This window comes from Haliotis rufescens, unplaced genomic scaffold (assembly GCF_023055435.1).
Source record: "Haliotis rufescens isolate VD_foot unplaced genomic scaffold, xgHalRufe1.0.p SCAF_12, whole genome shotgun sequence".
Classification (NCBI taxonomy): Eukaryota; Metazoa; Mollusca; class Gastropoda; order Lepetellida; family Haliotidae; genus Haliotis; species Haliotis rufescens.
The window spans coordinates 4,563,349-4,588,035 of record NW_025963802.1 but is presented as its reverse complement, the minus strand read 5'-3'; the positions used below and the strand labels follow the sequence as shown (position 1 = coordinate 4,588,035).

The window sequence follows — 24,687 nt, the reverse complement described above, 5'->3', positions numbered from 1 at the left end:
AGGGGTTGTGAGCACCAGTATAGGACCTGCACACAGGGGGTGTGAGCACCAGTATAGGACCTGCACACAGGGGGTGTGAGCACTAGTGTAGGACCTTCACACAAGGGGTTGTGAGCACAAGTATAGGACCTTCACACAGTGTTGTGAGCACAGGTATAGGACCTACACACAGGGAGTGTGAGCACTAGTATAGGACCTACACACAAAGGGGTTTGAGTACAAGTATAGGACCTACACACAAGGGGTTGTGAGTACAAGTATAGGACCTACACACAGGGGGTGTGAGCACCCTTATAGGACCTACACACAGGGTGTGAGCACCAGTATAGGACCTACACACAGGGTGTGAGCACCAGTATAGGACCTACACACAGTGATATTGCGCTCACAACAGCTGTTCACCAGTTGACTTTAAACACAAGACCAGAATGTCCTAGTTAGGAGGTTAACAGGCTGACCCAACTTCTCCAACAACATGCTGGTACGAACTTGTGTCAGTATCATTGTCATTAATTGGAATGGTTACACAGGGTGAAAAAATAATAAATGTACTACAAATTCTCTTTGAAGAAGGAGATTTGCTGTGTGTCTCATCATTTAGAAAGTCAGAGAAAAAGATTACCGTATTCAACGTAATAAGCGCCCCGCTCTAATAAGCGCCCACGGTGATATTTGCTTATATATTGGCTAGTGAACAATCTCAATTAGCACCCCTTCCGATTGATCAATGTACACAAGACTTATTTATTCGCATATAATATACACTTGTGTGTCATATGCACCCTTAATTATGGGCAATTAAATTCTGGAAAAATATATCTGTCGTATATAAACATTTCAGGCTGTCAGCATAAACCACGAAATTTATCTTTCAACTCTGTTTTTTTCACCGAAATAATATTCTAATAAGAGCCCCCTATTTCTAATTTTGAGAGCGCCCTGGGCGCTTATTACGTCGAATACAGTATTTGTTTCATATTTTTACATTGTCAAGATGCTTAAGATATCAGAGTTACACTGAGAAGTGAACTCTATTGTAGTCCTGTCTTCTGTAAGCTCTACGCGCCTTCAGACTTTAATGCATTTACCCTGACAACTTATAAGCTCTCACAAGAGACTGCTGGGATCCCCGCAAGGAGTCTGTACAGTAATCAACATTATTTGTTAAATCCTGAGAAAAAATCAAAACAGGAAGATAATAAAGTTTTAAAGTTTGCGCAGAAGCTCCTTTGTCGGGATTATGTCCTGTATTGCTCTTTGTACACAGGAAGTAGTTGGGGATCGGCTACTTTTGTAAAAGTTTCTATGTAAAAAGAATCAATGAATGATGTGTTGTTTTAGTGTTAAGCGACGTAGTAGTTGCCAATTAGCTTGTTTTGGAGAGGGCTCAAATAATTTAGTGGAAATGAAAAAGTGTTGTTAATTCTTGGAGCCTTTTGTTCTTACTCGATTCTGTAGATACTTTACATCAACTTTTTTGTGTAGAATGTCAACTGAAAGTTTTAATTAGTTTGTTTGGAGTCTGCGAGACTATCATGTGAGTGGTTAGTGCTGAAATGTAAAATCCAATGGAGAGACAGAAGCTGGCACAGGAAGATGGTGAGTGAGTGAGTGACAGGTGGGTTTATGCCGCTTGTAACAGTATTCCAGTTATAGCACGGCATGTCAGCTTAGCATGGGAGGAAAGACTGAAGTAATGCAGGCCTTATAGACATTTACCACTTCGGTGAAACCCACAGGCACGGGTATGGTGCTGACAAACCTAGAAACACAATTGGGGAGAAAGAGGAGAAAGGAATTAGAACATTGGGTGTAAATGAAAAATCTTGGTTTTATGTGAAAGGAAATAATAATAATAATAATAATAATAATGATAATAACAACAGCAATAATAATAATAACAACAACAATAATAATGATAATAATAACAACAACAGCAATAATAACAACAATAATAATAATAATAACAACAACAACAATAATAATAATAACAACAATAACAATAACAACAATAATAATAACAACAACAGCAATAATAACAACAACAACAACAACAATAATAATAATAATAATAATAATAATAATAACAACAACAACAGCAATAATAATTTATTTCAAAACAACATGAGACAAGTACACACAACCCACATTTAAGGTCCATACACTAGGTCTCACTACCGTTTATAACAGGGTAGGGTAGAACAAAGCAGATCCTTACACCTACATACAGTGTCACATTACAGGTGGTTGCTGCAACAAGTACAGTTAGATGGAACACATGCCAATTGTTGATCACATTCTAATAATTACAATTTATTTATAGTTTATTTAAATTCTTTGTATTTATTAAAAGAGCTGGGCAATTTTTAGTATTCTTTTCATTATCCGAAAACGATACCACTGTCAGTGTATGCAGGTAACCTGTACATTTCAACGCAGTGTCCTCCCCACTCGATGCCACGTCTCCTGTGCGGAATTCTGCTGAATCAGTCTGAAACTAATGGCCCAGTTTCTTCAGTCTCGTACTGGTGCAGTCCTAATGTGAGACACATGTCTCGTTCTAGTGTACTCAATCCTTTTTACCCAGACAAAAAGTAGTTAATTAGAAGCATGGCTTCCGGGAATGTGGGATAAAGCAGCTTGATAGGCCTGCAAAACACAGAAGATGAAGAAAATGTCAGATCTGAATCCTCACCTGACTTCTTCACACTGAAATTCCGTTCTGGAAGCTGAGATGGACATGACAGTATTGTTGTTGTGGATAATGAATTTGTGCTATCATTTTTTGTATTTCTTATTTAGTGCAGCACACTAGAATATCCTTTGAAATGAAAGATGCCATTTTCTCAAGACATTTGTGTTGGACGTTGACCTTTTACATTTCATTTATGTTTAAAGGATATATTTTTTTTAAATGTAACAACTGATTAAAAATGTTTTGATATCGATTATACGCACATAAGTTTAATTATTTCAATTCGCCCCGGTTATGTTTCTAGGTTTGTCAGCACCATACCCGTGCTCGTGGGTTTCACTGAAATGGTAAACATCTAAGACCTACATCACTTCGGGCTTCCTCCCACATTAAGCTGACACCCGTGATATGACTGCTCACACCCCTGGAATACTGTTAAAAGCAGCATTAAACACAACTCACTCACTATTTTTTTCAAACCCCTACTTTTGAGTATTATTATTTTAACTTTGATCTCATAAGATCTCATAAGGTATTTGATTTTAGGAACAGGTGAGGTGAGGTGAAATGGGGTTTAACGTCACGTCCAAGATTATTGCACTTATATAGCGACGTGCATGTACGTGTGTGTGTTTGTGTGGCTGCTTGTACTATTCCGGACTGATGCCGATTTATAGTGCTAGCTCACTGAGATACCATGCCGCAGTTAAACATGAATACCCCACTCAGACACAGTAAACTGACTCCGAGCCGACCAGTCCTTGTTTAGCCCTTTAATGCCGAGCGCCAGACAGGGTAACAACAAGTACCATCTTTTAACGTCTTTTGGTATGACGTGGCCGGGGATAGAACCCCGGACCTTCTGCACTCTGGGCGGACGCTCTACCACTAGACACGGAGGCGGTCTTTAGGAACAGAGAAATCTTAAATAACAATTGTCAAAACAAAATTATATCCTGAAGTTTACCAGGGTTATTATACAGTTTTGTGAGGACTACTATTGCTACATGATACAGGCCTTTATCTCACGCTAAGATGGAAGCAATAAATTTTGGATTACTTGTTGCTGACGATAACCCACTAAAAAGGTGCCTGCCCATATTAAAATATAACAACATCCCTTTTTGGTATCAAAGACAAGAAAGAACCTTGTGTTGTGCTCTCTGCTCAACAGTGCCTCCTTATCATTTTGTTTTGTTTGTTTGTTGTTTAAAGACGCTCTCAGCAATATTCCAGCTATACGGCTGTCTGTAAATAATCAAGTCTAGACCAGACAATCCAGTTGTTGATATCATGAGCATTGATCTATGAAATTGTGAGTCTGACCACCCAATCCCAATACTCTTACAGCAAGTATAGGTTGCTGAAGATCAATTCTATCGTGGATCTTCACGGGGCTTTTGTTATGAAAGGGATTAATAAGATGAAATACCATGCATGTTGTTGGTTTCAAAGGAAAAGGGAAGAAATCATTTCAGGAAAATGTGAAGCAAGCTTGGTATTATTTTATTACATTCTAATATTTGTCTCTTAATGAAATTACATTTGGCTCACAGAAAAATGACATTAAGGGCATAGAACTGGGGAATACTACAGTGTTTGAGGCCAGTACCCAGACACATTATGAGCAGCCATCCCCAGGTATTTGCAACGGTCTTATATGTAGTTTGATAATAATGACAATTATTGACTCTCTTTCTCCATTACAGGAGGCCATGGGTGAGGAGCGTGACTGCGGCCAAGGGGGACAACTCTCCAGCTCCCTGCCCAGTGTGTACTCGCTTTCCGAGAGGGAGTCAGTCAGCTCTCACCAGATCTTCTCCCCACTAGCATCCCCCTCCTGTTCCATGGAGTTTCTGCAGGACATGTACCACAAGCCGTTCAGGGACTATCTGCTAGCAGCCCTCCCAGTCCTGGTCCACCCCATCATCGTCCTCCGACTGTTAGCTCACAAACTTTTCGGGAACATGATCCGACGTAAGACACTGTACAGTGACACCAAACTCAAACCGCCAAAGGTGGACAAGGTTGATATATGTCCACCTCGAAAACGAGACGAAGAGGCCTCTGAGGAATGTGATTCCTTGTCCAAACGGAGGAAAGCTAACCTCCATGTTGTGATAACAGACCCACCGGAGGAACCCGAGAGTGCTCCTCCAGTTGTCAAAGTCTCAAATATAACACAAGACAAAGATCAAACTAATAAGGGAACCAATAACCATGTGCCAAGTAAAAACGGGACAACCAAACTTGCCCTACGTGCAATAGGAGAGAGTTTGGTGACACCCCTTGATCTCAACATAGTGCCCGCCCCCCAGAACCCGGAGCCGAGTACGGTCGTGGAGCTCCCTGATTCTGGTGGGGATCCAAAGACCTCCCGAAAACTCTTCCGTTGGCCCAGTAAGCGGGTGTTGTCCAAACCTCAGGCCAATGTGTCCCTGCCTCGTAGGGACAGTGTCTCCAGTGACCTCAGTCAGATGAGTCAGAAGGATTCCAACAGCTCTTCCGCACCAGATATGGATCTTGTCGCTCTCCAGCGAGAACTCACCAACCTGCCAACGTTTGTCATGGACACGCCACCAGTGGATGTATCCCCAGTGTTTTCTAGATCCAGCTCAGTGCCTGAAAATCTTGCACACCGAACAAGATCGTCTCCATTAAATGGCTCGGCAGGATACCTGGCTTCAGTGAGTGCTCTGGATGGGGACGAGGGTCAGAGTTTGGTGAAATCCGGGTTAATGACCCCCGGCCCTTGCTCCACGGAACACATCTACGATACGGGGTCACTTGTCACCATCATGACAACCGACATGGATAGTCATGCCAATGTTACATTCTGTGGTCCTGAGCAGGACAACGATTCAATCACGGATATACCAAATATTAAAGTTCATTTTGAAACCCCTTCCTCTCCACAGCCTTCCTCCGCCAGCCAAAGCCCCCAACACTTCGAATACCCCTCCCCCCCTCACTCCTCAGGGTTCGCTAATCATCTCTCCCCTCACCTGGAACAAACAGGCCACACTGCTCAGCACTATCTCTTCCCCGCCCCCTCCGGCCAGAGTTCCAGCCCGAGCCCCGCCCCGTCAGAGCGCACCCACTCCTCTGCGGGGACGGTCAAGTCGGTCTCTCCCATCTCCACCACCCCCATCTGTGAGATACCCCTGAACCACAGGGGTATACTGAAGGTGATTGAGACATGGATAGAAATATGTCATTCCGACCTGGATGGTAGCTCCATGTTGGCGCTGGAGACTCGGGAGTTCCTCAAGAAGTTGTCGGTGCTGGGGTACGAGTACAAGGCATGGTGCCAGCTGATGGGGACGAAGCTGCAACTGGAGGTGAGACAGTGCATATTTGTGTGTCACTACTCAAAAGAAGTTAAGGATCACCTGATTTGTATATTTAAGAAATAAACGACAAGTGGGAGTTGTTTATCGGACAGTGAAACACTGCAGGGAGAATAAACCATGAGGGGTGCAGCCCTGAGTGGTTTATTCTGCCTGTAGTGTTTTGTTGTATGATAAACAACCACTTGGCATTTATTTTTTAAATGAGATATCAACATTATTTACAGCCTCTTTAAGGATGAAGATAAAATGTACAAGCTTTAACAATATTTACCCGTATTTTAAATATTGATGACTCCCTCAATAGAATCTGACATCAGCAATGTTGGACAAGTCCATTTTATGCACAGGTGGATATTTCCTGCATATTATCATCATCCTCAAGTCGATTACCGGTCCCTTTTCTCCCAATGACAATTGTCATATCTCTCCTTCTTTTGGATACGATAGTTCAGCCATCGTGTTTATCCGTGTTGCCCAGCAACATCTATGGGGAAAAAGTCACTAGACACGCCCCTCTCAAAAATAATGTCGTCCAATATATGATGTCATAAAGTTGCGAGCGCATGTTCGAATTTCCAGAAATGACATAATACTATGTTTTATCGTGAAATAACACACTTCATTCTTCGTTGTTCTTTGCGACTGCGTAGCTATCTTATATCTTACTATATTTAATCTGTCATGCCAGATTAACTAGCAAACAATGCCAATGTATTTTATTTTTTATATGCTACTCAAAAAAGTTAAGGATCCCTTGATTTGTATATATTACTTTAGTTAATCTGTCTTGTCAGATTAGCTATAGAAATATATACAAATCAGGTGATCCTTTAATTGTTTAGAGAAGTATATGAAACCCCTTCCTCTCCCCACCAGACTTGATTTGTTTATGTTACTATAGTTACTCTGCCCAAGGAGGGCAGTGTGACTATTCCAAGGAGGGCAGAATGACAGTGTATGAAATTCCATGAATCTGTCAAATGTCTTCATTTAACATGGAGTTGGAGTGATTCAAATAGAATCATAATAACAACAGAATTTATTTATTGTGTTGCACATACTGTTTTCAATATTTATATTTTATGGTCATATGCCTAGACAAAAACCTGCTTGTCCGTGGGGCAGGTGCACTCGAAACATACCAGTCCATAATAAGAATTGCCTGTCCTGGGCCTACTTGCACAAAGCGATCTCAGCGCTAAGATGATCGTAACTCCCACAGTTTAACATAGGCTTACAATAGTCATAGCGCTAAGATCGCTTTGTGCAAGTAGGCCCTGGGCAATTGGGCAGGCATGATATTTGAACTTTTAGTATAACACATCCAATTTCACTGAACATACTGAAAATATATATTGTCTGTACTAAAAAATCATTTTGTAGTTATTTTGTAAAGCATTCATTTTGTTATACATGTTATATGTTTTGCTGCAAAAAGCTTTTCAGAACCGTTGTTGATGGTGCTTTGAGAGAACTATATCATAATTATTCTTTCTCTATTAACATGTGAAGAAATCATGTTGAAAAAGATTATTCCATTCCCCAATTGATAAAAAATATTACAACTTTGGGATATGAACTTGAATGTTTCGACACTTTAATGTTCAAAGGGAGCTGTTCTGACTATGATTGAAGTAGGATTATCCTCACCAAATGGTTTGAAAGTTCACATGGGTATTTTAGTCTTTACAAGTGTTATCAATCCATTGAATGTTATTGTGGCTTTAAATTTGTAGGCTCAAGGTTTGAATTTTACGATGAAAAACAAACTCCAATACAATCAGACAATACAGACTATTAAACAATAGTCAGACAATCAGACAATAGTCAGACAATCAGAAAAAAACAGTCAGATAATAAGACAATACAGTCAGATACTGAGACAATGCAGTCAGACAATACAGTCAGACAATCAGATAATAGTCAGACAATCAGAAAATACAGTCAGATAATCAGACAATACAGTCAGACAACAAAACAATACAGACAATCAGAGTGAATGAGTGAATATGGTTTTACATAGCTTTTAGCAATATTCCAGGAATATCAAGGCTGGGGACACCAGAAATAGTCTTCACACATTATACCCATGTGGGGAATCAAACCCAGGCCTTCAGCATGACCGTCAATCAGACAATACAGTCAATCAAACTATAGTCAATCAGACAATAAAGTCAGACAATACAGTCGGACAGTCAGACAATACAGTCAGTCAATCAGACAATACAGTCAGACTATTCAATCAGACAATACAATCAAACAGTCAGACAATACAGTCAGACTATACAATCAGACAATACAACCAGTCAGACAATACAACCAGACAGTCAGACAATACAGACTATGCAATTAGACAAGTGTCCTGATGTGACCCTGACCAAGATGACCTGGAGTGACCCTTAACCCCAAGACCCCTATGGGCATTCTGTGTCAGATTTGGTCCCAGGAAACTATGCTTGGGGTAAGAGGCGACCGAATGGATCGGATAGTCAGACTCGGTGATTTTGTAGATGGTGCGTCATTGTCAATAGCAACCATTGAATTGTCTTATCCAGGCGTGATTAGTCACAGGCTAATGTCATACGGCTGGAATATTGCTGAGTGCGGCGTTATACAACAAACACACACACACTTAACCAAGAACCACCATGAGATTACAGCTAGAGGTGAATATTGCTCTTTTATACACACTGCAAGAGTTCTCAAGACATTTCCATTAGCAGAGTATGTTAGAGGGAATAATTCCACTTCATGGTCGTAGGTGGCTATAAATCATATATATCAGCTCCAGGTTCAATGACTTGCTGACAAGTGTGGGGTCACGTAGATGTGGCCAGGGGGTTAGTGTATCGCTGACCTCACCCTGGGGGAAGGGGTCACCAGACACATCCCCCAGACTAATACAGTAACAGTGTGTAGTGCTGCCACCTACTGCTCCCTATGGATTCTGCTGGAACAGAAATGGCCAAACCTTGTCGATGAAGTGAGCAAGTCTGGCATCGGGATCAACCACTTAGCACATCCTCAATTACTGTAGTTAATGGTAATATCTTTCAAAATGTAACACTTTCATGTTTGTACATTCTTTAAAAAAATTCTGATTGATAACTTGTTTTTAGGTACGTTTATTGATGAGATGTTTCAAAATGGTAGGGCTGGCATTTGGGTGAATTTGCAAAATTGAATCCTACACATCCCGATAACCGACAGCCATATGGAATTTCAAAGTAGAGAGTCAAGATTTCTGGGAACTACACCTCCTCTGGATCCAAGTCAGTATAGATTTGTTAGGTTAGTGTAGATGGTAAGAGAATACACTGCAGAACATACTGTCAAAGTGGTGGCGAGCCCAACTCACTCACTCACTGTTAATGGTCTTGTCAGTGATTGAATTATCTCCAAGAGGTAGTTCCTGATGAATATTGATCTTCCATAAAGCTTGGAAGGATTCATTTTCTATTCAACCTCTCATCCATTAATTAGATGTATCACAAATAAGAGTAGTATTTAGAGCTCCCTACATGAGATATGAAAATAGAGAACTGTATATAGAGTTAATAAATTCGTAATTTGATTCTGCAGTCAACTGTGTACCCTACTCAACCCTCAAAATCATGTTCATCTATTCATAGCCAGTTGCAGTCTCAGACACTCTGCACTGACTCTGTGGTTTAGTGGATAGAGTGCCTACCAAGAAAACAGATGGTTGTTTGATCCCAGGCCATGTCATACCAAAACACATAAAAGATAGTACTTGTTGATGGCATTTAAAGGGGATAAAACAAGGTTTGGTATCTCGGTGGGCTAGCACTATTAAACTGCCATAAGCTCAAACTCCTACAAAGAGCCCCATATGCATGCATGCACTCGTACGCACGCACGCACGCATGCATGCACCTTACTAACAGCTTCTTTGTAACAGCTTCCTTTGTAACAACATCTTCCATAGCAACAGTTTCCATAGTAAAAGCTTCCTCAGAAACATGATTCCTTAGAAACAGCTTCAATTGTAACAGCTTCCTTAGCAGCAGCTTCCTCAGTAACAGCTTCCTTAGTAACAGCTTCTTCAGTAACAACATCTTCCAAAGTGACAGCTTTCTTAGTATCAGCTTCCTTTGTAACAACATCTTCCATAGTAACAGCTTCCTTAGTAACAATATCTTCCATAGTGACATCTTCCTTAGTAACAACATCTCCCATAGTAACAACTTCCTCAGTAACAGCTTCTTAGTAACAGTTTCTTTAGTAACAACAGCTTCCATAGCAACAGTTTCCATAGTAACAGCTTCCTCAGTAACATCTACCTTAGTTACAGCTTTTTTGTAGCAGCTTCCAAATGTTTCAGCTGCCATTTTATCCTGCCAATCGTTTGCCTGCACCCTACAGATATTGCTGTAAACGAATAATCTTTGCTCTACTTCGTTTTGTTTATAATTTTATTGTATATGTCTTGGAGATGAGTTAGTAATCAAGTCCTCATTACTGTTCATTAAACATTGAATATTGTATGCTGCTTGTGTACCATATTGGCTCCTGCAGTCACATGATAATATCATTTAGTTGGGATTGAGGTGGGTAAGGAAATGTTTTACACTACTAGGGGCATGATCGGTACTCAAGGTGCCAATAATGAGGAAGGGAGATAACTCTAACTGAAACTTGTTATCAAGGACAGATAACTCTTGTTAGCTGTACACATGGCTGAGGTAGGCCAAGACATGGATGAGAAATGTGCCAACAGTGTATGGTTTCACTTTTGATATGGTTTAAAAAGATTCAAGTGCAATTTATTGAGAATACCGTTAAGCTAGACCTGGGCCCACTTGCACAAAGCGATCTTAGCGCTAAGATGATCTTAACTCCCATACTTTAACATAGGCTTACAATAGTCGTAGCGCTAAGATCGCTTTGTGCAAGTGGGCCCTGATCTTTAACCAGTTCAATACATAAGCATGTTTAATAGTATTTAACACAAAACCTGGTCAAGGAAAAACATAAAATTCACTTGGCAACTTTGGTACATTTAAACGGAAATCACTGTAAAGGAAATCCTATGATCTATTTGGTCTAAGTCGGAAAGTGGTGGTCTAAGCGGATACTGTGCTCAGAAACTGGTTGTGAAAGTCAAGCACTATGGTCTGAAATAGATACTATGGTCTAAGTCAGAAATTATGGTCTAAGTAGGAAAATGATGGTTTAAAACAGATCTTGTAGTCAGATAAGTCAGATAATTTGGTCTAAAACAGAAGTTGATGGTCTAAGTCAAAAAGTGATGGTCTAAAACAAATAATGTGGTTTTAGTCATAAAATCAAGGTCTGAGTCAGAAACTGGTTGTGTTTGCCAGACGGTGATGTTCACACCTCTCCTTATTTCCCCCTAGCTATGTGGCTGTTGGTTTAAAAGTGACGGATGCTGCAGATTCTCGGTGAGCATAAACATGTACCAGGGCAAAACAAGTGTTGGATCCCAGCTGCCCATCATGAGTGAGACTTCCTTCCTAGACACAATGTGTATTTCCAGGTGAATTAGTTAATCAATGGCCCACTTTGGGGCACACTTTGAAGGTTGTATCTTCAGGCTTGTCTACCATGGTCAGCATGCTAATATAGCAGATCGACAATTTGCAGATTTTCTTTGAGCTAAACTTGCAATCGTTGCCATATGTGGCATAGCAAGAGTGCACATAGGTAGTAGAATTGATAATTCCACAATTTATTAAAGGGATGTTCCTGATATGTTGAAGGTGGTCGCAGGATCAGTTCTAGTTCAAACATATCCATTCTATCCACTAACCCTCACAAATGAGGTTGCTGCAAATGTTGAACATTGTGTTATTGCCCGATAGTGATTGTCCCATAGTCCAAATACATGTATACCAAATATTTGCAACATGCTAATGAGATGCAAGCAATGCACACACTTGTCATGAAGTAAGTCAGTTATATAAAAACAATCACTTTACAGGTTCTTACAGGTACATATATATGTTCTCTGCCCCATAGCATGTATTCACCTGATGAAGGAGTACCGTAAGCATATACTCCAACACGTTGTGTTCCTCAGAATAATGTAGTTGACATCAATATATTCTCTTCCCTTATCACTTTATAGAGATCTGAACTTAATGGCGACCGATTCTTATTCCTTTTTATATGGATGTTCTTTCCCAAAATCTTTCAAACTAGAGGAAAACATGAAACGCTGTATTTGAACGTAAATCTTCTTATTTAGAGCATCACTTGGTTTTTAATGTCATAATGTGACATGTTTGTAGGAATTAAATACACCGATAATCAACCCTGACAATAATACTTTGGTGTCAAGGGGCAGTATGGACAACAGTAAGGCCTTATTTCTTAGTAGTTGGTTTGAAGAAGTTTGGCCTAAAATACAATGTAGGTGGTTTAAATTTTAGAGTTACTTCCCTTTCTTTTTTGTAGCGACAGGGAGGAAAATGGCTGACTTTGACATTGTCAGCAATACTTTTTTCATGTCTATTAGTTAATTAATATAATTATCAAATCTTAAAGTAGGTTTCATATTATTGAAATACTATTGAAATTGTGTGGAGTACTATTGCAATACTATCACAACACTGAAAATAGCCCATATAGTCGCTCCAACTGATTTGCCTGGTCCAGACTGGGTTATGTAAAGGTTGTCAGGATACAGCTGGAATTGTGCTGACAATGTCATTAATCATTCACCCCTCTATTACACTGCAGGGTGAGTGAGTGAGTGAAGGTGCTGATTCAGCAGTATTCAAGCTATATCATGGAAGCATATATTGCTTGACAACAGTGTAAGGATCTATACCGAAACATCGCCTTTACAGTAATTATGGAGACCCGTGAAGGTCCGGGGTAGAATAGATCTTCAGCAACCCATGCTTGTGTAAAAGGCGACTATGCTTGTCGTAAAAGGCGACAAACGGGATCGAGTGGTCAGGCTCGCAGACTTGGTTGATACATGTCGTCGATCCCAAATTGCGAGGATCGATGCTCATGATATTAATCACTGGATTGTCTGGTCCAGACTCGATTATTTACAGACCGCCGTCATATAGCTGGAATATTGCTGAGTGCGGCGTTAAACAACAAACCAACCAACCAACCAGTAATTAAGGAAGTTGTTATCCATAAATTGTGTCTACTTTAGCATATTGCAGATCAAGATTTGGCCATGAAAACCAATGGTTGATGGCATGAGCATGTATCGTTGGGATCTGAGGACAATGACACTCAATCCAGTAGGTTCTGCGCACATAATCAGCTGATCGTGGAATGTTTCCAAACACATCACCTATCCTCACTGGCAATCCCATTTGATTGCAAGACTAACGAAGATGGCGGTCCTAATGATTATTTATTTAACTCAAGGTGTATAAATACTTGAAGTTTATCTGTCTCTGTCATAACAACACTTGAAATAATATTCACTACGCAGAATGTTTACATCAACCGTGGAATCAGTGATAAATCGGGGCAAGCTTGAAATTGAATAAAGTCCCTTGAGTGGTAGGATTAATACAATTTGTTTTTCATCAACACAGTGCAATCCATGGAAACAGTTCGTTCAGTTCTTGTTCGCCAAAAAACTGTTTTCAATGTATATCACCAGTCTAAAAAAGTTTTGTCGATGTTGGTTCATTCAGTCCGTGTTCATTTTTTTACCTTTTAGGCTTTATGAAATTATATTAGGTATGTTGTAAAACGTCATATTTTCTACACTGCAGTAAAACTCCAGTAATGTTTTGCCGTTGGCTTTGCTGATGAAAACTAAATGTATTATACCAACATATCTCAACATTTTTATGGGGGATGGGAGTTTTGTCTGAAAAAGAATATCTTTGACAGTCACTATTTTATAATGTACAATTTTTTTATGAAAGTTCAGCTGAACACATATCTTCTTTTCACAACAAAATGCCCAGGAAACAAGTTTGTTTTGGCAAAGCCAGAGGCAAAAATATTTCATGTATTTTCTAGAACAAGTTGGGTTTTTTCAATAAACATTTACTCCCCCAAATAATCTCAAATGACTGATCCCTCAACATTTATTACATGACGTTACCTAGTTTGACTTCTGGTTTTAAAGACCACATTAATTGCCCTGCTCTGATAAACACCCATTAACCATCTTCTAGATTAGTCTGTAATAATTAATATGTACATGCAAGTCAGGGAATGGTAATCTTTTTTAGGGTTGTGTGGGCTGCAGCTGGTTAGATTAAAGGAGGGGTCGTGAATAAGTGACACAACAACAACCACCCTCCCCCATCCCCCACCCACCACCCCCACACACTCAATAATAAATGACTTGTCCCTAAGTACTTATGGTTAACAGCCACATGATTTATTGAAGTGTAGGAAAAATTTTAAAATTGTTATCCGTAAAAACGTGTCATGTATTCATGCTCTTCAAACTTCAAAATGCCTATTGAAGGCTTCAATATAAATGTCCTTGCATTTTTCGTTGAGATGACACAGAACAGCATGCCCTCCAAGCCCAGTCCTATCAATATAGCTACTCGCCTACTGCCTGCAGTCAGACGATCATGTTTACCATCTTGTGGGCAGCACCAAGGTTACGTACACCTCTATACCGCTGGGCAGATATCTCCTATTGTGTCAGTGATGGTTCCAGCGTTCTTGTGTTCTGTTTCTCAACCAGATATGCAGGATTGTTTTTTGCAATTCCAATTGTACAGCCTGCTCATTAGTGTCGGTTTGCCAAATGATGTGCTGGCTTTATCTACAGCGGATGCACTGTAGTGTGTCACAGTGAGCTTCTATGTGCTCGTCAGACTGAAAGTGTAAACTAAGTGTAATAAGTTCTAGTGATGGTTTTTGTTTGTTGTTTAACGCCGCACTCAGCAATATTCCAGCTATATGACGGTGGTCTGTAAATAATCGAGTCTGGACCAGAAAATCCAGTGATTGACATTATGAGCGTCGAACAACACAATTGGGATACGATGACATGCATCAAATCAAGACAGGGAGCCTGACCATCCGGTCTCATTAGTCACCTCTTATTCTAGTTATGTAGGAAGACTAGCAGGTATACTTCGAGCATCTTTCTGAGGCAAAGGAGTTAACTGACTGTAAGAGTCCAATTTCCACCCTGGAATTATGGAGTTATATTTTGGCAGAACTAATGAGTCCAATCAAAATTGAGTAATGAAATCGACATCTGGTTCGTAATCGTAAACTGCCGTGCAAATTTCGGTCGATTGCAGGATTGCGTCAACAGATATTTTCCAAATCTTTTCATGATTTTAATGAAGGTGCTCATGTGATTTGATGCATATTGCGAAGTAAGACTGGTTTTTTTTCACACTATAGATCTTGATGATCGATCAGATTGTCTTCACTGGGCAATGGCATTTGATATGAAGCAAATGCAAGTGATATGAGATGTGAAATCTTACTGGTTAATAGGAGGGACATAGAAGGGACATAACTTATTATAGCCACTGGTGGCGCTACGATCGAGCCACGAAATTCCATCCTAGTTCGGCAAGGGTGGAAAGAGTACTTTTACAGTCAGCTAACTCCCTTGCCTCGGGAAGATGTACTTGGAGCAGTTACATACTATTTTTCATATTTTCTATGTCAGGCCACATCCTATTTTTTTATGGATACCCTGTATTTTTGCAAAATAAATGGATATGTGTTCTGAAATATATTTTTAAAAGCAAATTGTGGTGGCTTTTAACTTCTAAACAACCCTACACATTTTGGCTTGTCTCCTGAGCCTCTTTGTATAAAGACCAAGAAATTCTATAATCATGAACTGAAATAAATCATCCTGGCTTTATCTCATTTGTGTAAATGTGACATGTAGAACTGTTTGCTTTTGGTAACCTGATGCCTTTAACACTAAGATCTAAACGTAGGATTAGAGACGTGGACTTTAAATATGAATGTAAACGTAAGTGGTCGGCAATCAATTTTGAGTGCTTGGAGTACTACTTCTTTGAGTGGTTTCATAAAAAAATAAAGCAATTATATATAACTGGTGAACTTATGGATTTGTGAGGCTTTTTTAAATTGTTATTGAAATTTGATCCATTCATTGTTTTCACCCAAAATTGAATATTTTTGTAATATGTTAGAAAACAAAGCATATTATCAATAATATATTTTTCTTTATAACAAAATGTTACATGGCAGAGTAATTTATTGTTAAACAATGATTGTAACTGTATTACGTCAATTCTGTTGAGATTCAGTAGAAGTTCATTTCATTGTTTTTGGACAATGATTAGTTGTCGGGAATTTAGTACTATTTAATGTAAGCAGTGGTGAGGAAGTATTGGAAACATCTGCAATATTTAGTGGTGTTCAAGTGGCACTGGACTATCAGGCACTGTGTTAAAAGTGTGGGATGCTGGTTAGACTATAAAAGTGGAGCGCGTGCGTGCGTGCGTCTATGATATTGATCTGCGTAAAGATCGCTGCAGCCAAGCCTTAGGCGACTGTGAATATTTTGACCTGTTTCCATAATTTGAATTCCAGTATAACCCATTATCTCCCTTCCATGTAGCAAGTTCTTGAATTTTGTAACAGAATTTTGTTGTTATTTTTATTGGCTAAAATATACTTTCAGGGTGTATTGACAATATTGTCTCCTGTTTATTTATATCTGTAATTAAGGATGCTATGATGCTACCTAGTTCGTACCACATTTTGTCCGCCACCTGTTGACTAAGGTCGGTAAGCTGTTCTGTGTATTCATTGCCTAAACAGCTGCCAGTCTTGGAGGGCATGGCTAGTGAAGCACTGATTTGTTATAGATATTGATCATCTGATGGGACGGATCTATATATTTACAGACTATGAAAATATCATTGTTGATGAGAAAGGAGTTTAAATAAATAAGTATGAATTTAATCCTCTGAATTAACGTGTGGTGAATCCAGGTCAGATTAGGTCCCATTCTTGTCATAAAGTCTAAGTGAGTCAGTATGGTTTTATGCCAATGCTTTAACCACTAGGCTACCCCACTGCCTCTATAGCCTAATAAGGGGATTGAATGGTTACAATGTGTGACCTGGTGAATAAAGCATCATACTGCCCTTGTCTGGACTGCTGCTCATGGCTCACTACTGTCAGGTCAAGACGAGATGATTAATGATATAGCTGGAATACAGGTGAATTGGCACAAAACTACATTTACCGTATTCGACGTAATAAGCGCCCACAGCGATATTTGCTAAGATATTGGCTAGTGAACAATCCCAATTAGCAGCCCTTCCGATTGATCAATGTACACAAGACTTATTTATTCTCATATAATACGCACTCGTGTGTTATATGCACCCTTAATTATGGGCAATTAAATTTTGGAAAAATATATCACTCGTATATAAACATATCAGGCTGTCAGCATAAACCACGAAATTTATCTTTTAACTCAGTTTTTTTCACCAAAATAATATTCTAATAAGAGCCCACTATTTCTAATTTTGAGAGCGCCCTGGGCGCTTATTACGTCGAATACAGTACTCACTTATCTTACAAGCAACATCCAAACATTGATTCCCACCTAGTGAGTGAGTGTGTGGGTGTGTGGATGATTGGGTGGGTGAGTGAGTGAGTGAGTGTGTGGATAGCAAGGATCCATTAATGATTTTCTATTAATACTCTTAATCTAATTTCATGTTAGTTACTATACAGTGAGTATGGTTTTACTCAGCTTTTAGCAATATTCCAGCAATATCGTGACGGGGACTCCAGAAATGGGCTTCACTCATTGTAACCATGTGGGGAAGCAAACATTTGTTTTCGGCGTGACGAGCGAACGCTTTAACCACTAGGCTATCCGACCACCCCTGTGTACTGTACAGAATACTCACAATTGATCTCAATAATATAACAACCAATGCCACGTGAAAGTTTCCCTTTGGAAAATATATTAGAAAAAACCCTTCAAGCATTCATTTCACATCTTCATTCAGTCCTTGGTAAGTATCCCCATTAGTCTCAGTTACCTGCCCTTGGGATCACTTTCAATCAGAGTTATCTACCCTGCTCATTTGGTTTCTTTAGTGTTTTTTCGATAGCGTAATTTTCATGATGACATATTATGATGATGATACTTAATTTTTGATGCACAACCCTCAACTGGTGCACTAGTAACAGGATCGGGTGGTCAGGCTCGCTGACTTGGTTGATGCATGTCATCGATCCCAATTGCGTGGATCGATGCTCATGATATTAATCACTGGATTGTCTGGTCTAGACTCAGTTATTTACAGACCACCGCCATATAGCTGGAATATAGCTGTGTGCGGTGTTAAACAACCAACCACCTAGTAGGGTCACCAGGGTGGCCAGCTGGGCAGTGTGTTCACTCATCACACCTATCTGTCCTGAGTTTGAGTCCCCTAATTCATTCACAAGCTCTCTTTAATGACTTGCTGCATACTTCTATGCATAGAGAGCTTCTCTACACGTGTAGTTGTAATGTGATAAATCTTCTGTAAGTAGCAAGTCATGTATGTTTTTAGAGCCCGAGCATAATATCTTTTGACAAATTGCTAACAAAATACTTGCACCTGTTTTGCCAATTCCCAGAATACAAGATAATATGTACATTGTTCATCAAACTCAGATGAAGGAGATCTAAAGATGATTAATGAGAAATACACTGCTCACAGCTGAGTGTTTGTCTGTATGTTATTAAAGGAAGATCAATCGTTTTCCATGACAATGTTTACAAACCCTCAACATCAACCAATAGATCTGTTTCAAAGCCTGCTCCAGATATTGTACATAGTGCAAACCCAGTACAAAGTCTCCACAGCATTGTAACCATGGCAACAAGTGAAGTGACTGTCCTGATGTTCTATTAAAGAATATAAGATAGCTTTGCGATAAATCGCAAAGAAAAATGAAAATTGAAGCATGGTTTATTTCACGATAAAGCATTGTTCTATCATGACGTCATTTCTGAAGATTCGAATATGCGCTTGCAAGTTGATGACGTCGTAAATAGGACGACGTTATTTTTTAGAGGGAAATATCTATTGAATGGTTCCTCATAGATGTAGCTGGCCTATCCATCACACCCAAAAGTGGGAGATTGTATTTGGGGAGTCATCAGCATTTAAATACGGGTAAATGTTTTCAAAGCTTTGCAATTTATTGATAGTACAAAATGTTGATATCTCATATAAGAAATAAACGACCCGTGGTCGTTGTTTAGCATACAATAAAACACTGCAGGAAGAATAAACCACTCGGGGCTGCACCCCTCACAGTTTATTCTCCCTTCTGTGTTTTGTTGTACGATAAACAACTCCAACCCGTTGTTTATTTCTTAAATAACACATATCTAAACATTTGATACTTATTATCTCAAACACCTTTTCTTTACCATACTATCGTAGAAGTTGACAATAAATTTTCCTTTTATCAGTTTCATCAAATTCATGTATCTGTCATCATTTTAAATCAGGTATGCATGTGTCACAGTCTGATTAGTTGAATCATTTCAGTTAGAAGATAAACATACTGTGCTGTCAGTGCAAAGCTAGGCTTCCTAGACATTTGAACACACTCAGGAACTATCAGCCCAGAGCTAGGCTTCCTGGACATTTGAACACACTCAGGGACTATCAGCGCAGAGCTAGGCTTCCTAGACATTTGAACACACTCAGGGACTCGTACTTTTCTAGAAATATTATCTTCCAGTTGCGTCTATCTCACAGAGTATTAAAAATGTGGTCAAAAATGTGGTTTTCTACACGTGAACATGAATATCAGAATCATTATTAAGTTTGTTGAATAGTTCACCAAAAAACGGCAGTGGAGTTTTCACGACATTCTGCACACTGGCTGTGTGGATGGCATGGGAACATAAATACATTCCCCAGTGAGCTATTGTCTGTGTTATCCAAGATGACATTTAATCAAGTTTGCACACATAATATAAGCACCAACATCGAAGCTTCTGAAACTGGTGTTTAACATTTGATCTCACTGTTTTATGAGATCCCCATGGAATACTTTGTAACATGAAAATAACTTCCATATATTTTCCATGTATATTACACAATTATTTCTACAAATGTGATCACCAGCAGTAATATGCACTGATCATGTCCAGATGTATATAGGCACCCACCAATCCAACATATCGATTATTCTAAAATGCTTCGCTAAGAGATCAAAGGCACAAACAGTACTTTTATGATCCTGCGATAAAGTACACTTTTTGGGTGATGCTGTTCAAATTACCTTAAATTACCATGGTCTCCATGTGAATTATAAATTATGTCTGTCTCTGGTCACTGGAAGTGGTAATCCTGGAACAGGAACTACATACACTCATCGTAGGGCACTGAGGGCTCCCTCATGCTTTAACTTAGAAAGTTCAGGGCAAAACTATACTTTATTACAATATGCTTGGGAGTAGAGCAAATTTCATTTTTTAAATCAGTATTAATAATATTCAAGCCTCCAGTAAATTCTAAACTGATTAATAATTTTGAATGACCGACAACGTACCTTCAAGATGAACAGGTGATAATTTTTGTATTATATGAATAACAAGTCCAGTGGATTATACCTTTATGTAACTGGGTTTGTCTATTTTTGATTTTGGGGTAAAAAAAAAGGAAGTATCTGCTCCCAACATTCTTTGGGAAAATCTTTGTGCCCAAAATACATTTAAAACTGATGTTCTACCCTCTCTAACCCCCCACCCCACCCCTATCCTATCCCCTTCAAACAAACATTAAAAAATAAAAGTATTCCTCCTCTTTTCAGCATATTTTCAAAAATATGCAGCCTGTCTCTAACAAATACTGCAGCACACCACACCCTCCCCTTGATTTAGATTGTCCCCCACTCCCATCTTTGCTCATTTCAGTTCTTAAAAAAAGTCAACAATAATATCTTTACAGATTGCTTATTTCTAAGTATAAACACGCAAAAATGTAGAAACAAATCTGGCCTATAAAATTTGTTCAACCAATCTGATTGCAGCAAACACTGTTGTTTATTCTGCCATAGCTCATGAAGAGCTCTGACATTGAGGTGAAGTACGGACCCAGGCAGTCACTCATACAGGTGATGAAGCAGGCTGTCTACCTCCCGTGTGTGATGTTTATCAGAGACATCTCATTATCAGTGATGATGACACACACTATATTGATTTGAAACAATAGCAAACCAGGACAAGGTTTACATACAAGACTTATTCCAGTGTTGTTTTAGTTCTGATGTTGTTTGTGTCACAGCTGACTATAGATCGGGAATTGGGGTTTGTTTTACCGTTTGTTTGACAGATGACTATTGAGGGGGTAGTTGGTTATTCTGCTGTTGGTTGTCTTACAACTGACTATTGAGGTGGTAGTTGGTTATTCTGCTGTTGGTTGTCTTACAACTGACTATTGAGGTGGTAGTTGGTTATTCTGCTGTTGGTTGTCTTACAACTGACTATTGAGGGGGTAGTTGGTTATTCTGCTGTTGGTTGTGTGACAGTTGACTATTGAGGGGTTGTTGGTTATTCTGCTGTTGGTTGTGTGACAGTTGACTATTGAGGGGTAGTTGCTTATTCTGCTGTTGGTTGTGTGACAGCTGACTATAGACGGAGTAGTTGGTTATATCTGCTGTTGGTTGTGTGACAGCTGACTATTGGGGGTAGTTGGTTATTCTGCTGTTGGTTGTGTGACAGCTGACTATAGATGGGGTGGTTGGTTATTCTGCTGTTGGTTGTGTGACAGCTGACTTTAGATGGAGTAGTTGGTTATTCTGCTGTTGGTTGTGCCACAGCTGACTATAGATGGAGTAGTTGGTTATTCTGCTGTTGGTTGTGTGACAGCTGACTATTGAGGGGGTAGTTGGTTAATCTGCTGTTGGTTGTGTGACAGCTGACTATAGACGGGGTAGTTGGTTATTCTGCTGTTGGTTGTGCCACAGCTGACTATAGAGGGGGTAGTTGGTTATTCCGCTGTTGGTTGTGCCACAGCTGACTATTGAGGGGGTAATTGGTTATTCTGTTGTTGGTTGTGCCACAGCTGACTATTGAGGGGGAAATTGGTTATTCTGCTGTTGGTTGTGCCACAGCTGACTATTGAGGGGGAAATTGGTTATTCTGCTGTTGGTTGTGTAACAGCTTACTATTGAGGGGTAGTTGGTTATTCTGCTGTTGGTTGTGTGACAGTTGACTATTGAGGGGTAGTTGGTTATTCTGCTGTTGGTTGAGTAACAGCTGACTATAGACGGGGTAGTTGGTTATTCTGCTGTTGGTTGAGTAACAGCTGACTATAGATGGAGTAGTTGGTTATTCTGCTGTTGGTTGTGTGACAGTTGACTATTGAGGGGTAGTTGGTTATTCTGCTGTTGGTTGAGTAACAGCTGACTATAGACGGAGTAGTTGGTTATTCTGCTGTTGGTTGTGTGACAGTTGACTACTGAGGGGTAGTTGGTTATTCTGCTGTTGGTTGTGTGACAGCTGACTATTGAGGGGTAGTTGGCTATTCTGCTGTTGGTTGAGTAACAGCTGACTATAGACGGGGTAGTTGGTTATTCTGCTGTTGTTTGTGTGACAGTTGACTATTGAGGGGTAGTTGGTTATTCTGCTGTTGGTTGAGTAACAGCTGACTATAGACGGGGTAGTTGGTTATTCTGCTGTTGTTTGTGTGACAGTTGACTATTGAGGGGTAGTTGGTTATTCTGCTGTTGGTTGTGTGACAGCTGACTATAGAGGGGGTAGTTGGTTATTCTGCTGTTGGTTGTGCCACAGCTGACTTTAGAAGGAGTAGTTGGTTATTCTGCTGTTGGTTGTGCCGCAGCTGACTATAGAGGGGGTAGTTGGTTATTCTGCTGTTGGTTGTGCCACAGCTGACTATTGAGGGGGAAATTGGTTATTGTATGACAGCTGACTATTGAGGGGGTAGTTGGTTATTCTGCTGTTGGTTGTGTGCATGCTGATAATGTTAAAGTATGGGAGCTACGATCACCTTAGCGCTACAGTCGCTTTGTGGAACAGGGCCCTGGGATGATAACTGCTATTGAAGGCTTGAAGGAATGTAACTGTCTCCCTCACTGAAGCTGAATTCATTTCGAAAGTAATATGACATCATTGTCGTGTGTGACATGTATTTTGCTGGTTGGTCATGGCCAGCATGTTTGTAGTAGTTACAAGTTGTCACACAAAGAGTCGACTCCCTACCCCAGGATTGAGCCCAGACTAAATCCCCCGCCTTCATGATGCTGTTGTAATGCCAGCAGTGTAGAAGCGAAATAATGTGTTTTGAAAGAGGCGGGGTGCATTGACATATCACATGCTAGATAAATGCAAAAGTTTGTGCAAGATCTCACATCTGGTGGTCTGTTATCTGTTTCGGTTCACAGTTAGTCTACCAGAAATATTAATATTTAATATGCTGCCAAACGAAGGGTTGCATCCACCTGTATCTCTTCTGGATGCTTGTATGGTGTAACTCCCAGAGTGCTAAGATTTTCATATGTATGTAATAAGTAATTTCTATTATTTCTATTATTTTCTTTATTTGCATGGAGGACAACCAACCTATAGTACCAAAACGTTTTACACACACGATTTTACAGAGAGTTATTACTTATAACGGAAGATAAACAGGTGATTTATCTTACTGTTTAGATATTATTCAGGAGCCTGGCAAAGTAATACTGCTTCCCTTAATGCTCTCGATGCTACAGTCGAACCCATTTGACAGGCGCATAGTCAAAGGACACCCCCAAATGAAACTCGCAACAACTGTTTAATGAGCATGCTTTGCGTATCATTTAAGTTACGTGTGATACTCATAAATGCTCAGCTTGCAAAATATCAAACTTTCAGTAGCTTTTTTTCCCCAAAAAGAAATAAACTCATTCTGCAAGCTGGAAGATGCAGAGGTAAAGTTGACTGACCCACCCACATTGTCACTGTGATACAGACAGTCTCAGTCCAGTGGCACTGGTGTGGATAAGTATATTTTATTGAACTTCAAGCAGTTTGTGTTGCTGTTAAGTAAAGGGACATAACTCTTGTTGTCTTGCAGGACAGAAAGAACACCGCAAAGAGTTTGGAGGTGCCCGATGATCCGGCCAGCATGCATGCTCAGTACAAGAAGGTAGGACCAGTTCTGTTTTTATTTATCAGTGTTGTATTTTGTTTGGAAATCGTTTTGTCAAATATGGATGCGAGTCAAAAAGAATGCATTTATTTTCCGACCATTTGATGTCTTGTGTACCTGAGGGAGAAAGAAAAACAAACAAAAAATGGTTTTATTCATATTATTTTTTTAATTCTTGAAATTTAGCAAAAGCATGTGAAAAAAGCTCTAAATAAAAAAACAGCAACTTTTTTTACTTCTTTCTTCACTTCTACAAAATTTGTGATAAGCATGTTTGTGCAATAAGAAAATGAGTTGATCTGGCACAAAAAAAATGAAATTCTATCCACAGAAGTCCTGCAATATGGATCATCACACCAGTTCACCCCCTGTCTCTGATCTGTCCCTCTCCGTCCCACCATCCCTAATTTCCCAACTCATATACATCCCTGCTACATCCCTGCTACATCCCCCACCACTCTCTCCATCCCCCACTCAAGTGTACCCTACCCACCTCTCTATACCCCACCACTCAGTCCCC

General features: G+C 39.7%; 1 protein-coding gene across 1 annotated transcript in view; it reads left to right on the top strand.

Annotated features, from left to right (window-relative positions):
* Nucleotides 1-24,687, top strand: part of LOC124138056 (1-phosphatidylinositol 4,5-bisphosphate phosphodiesterase epsilon-1-like) — a 385,123-nt gene that overhangs the window by 216,470 nt on the left and 143,966 nt on the right. Inside the window, exons 7-8 of the mRNA XM_046504564.2 lie at nt 4,405-6,036; nt 24,093-24,164. Of these exons, the coding sequence (XP_046360520.2) occupies nt 4,405-6,036; nt 24,093-24,164 (1,704 nt within the window). The remainder of the gene's footprint in view (nt 1-4,404; nt 6,037-24,092; nt 24,165-24,687) is intronic.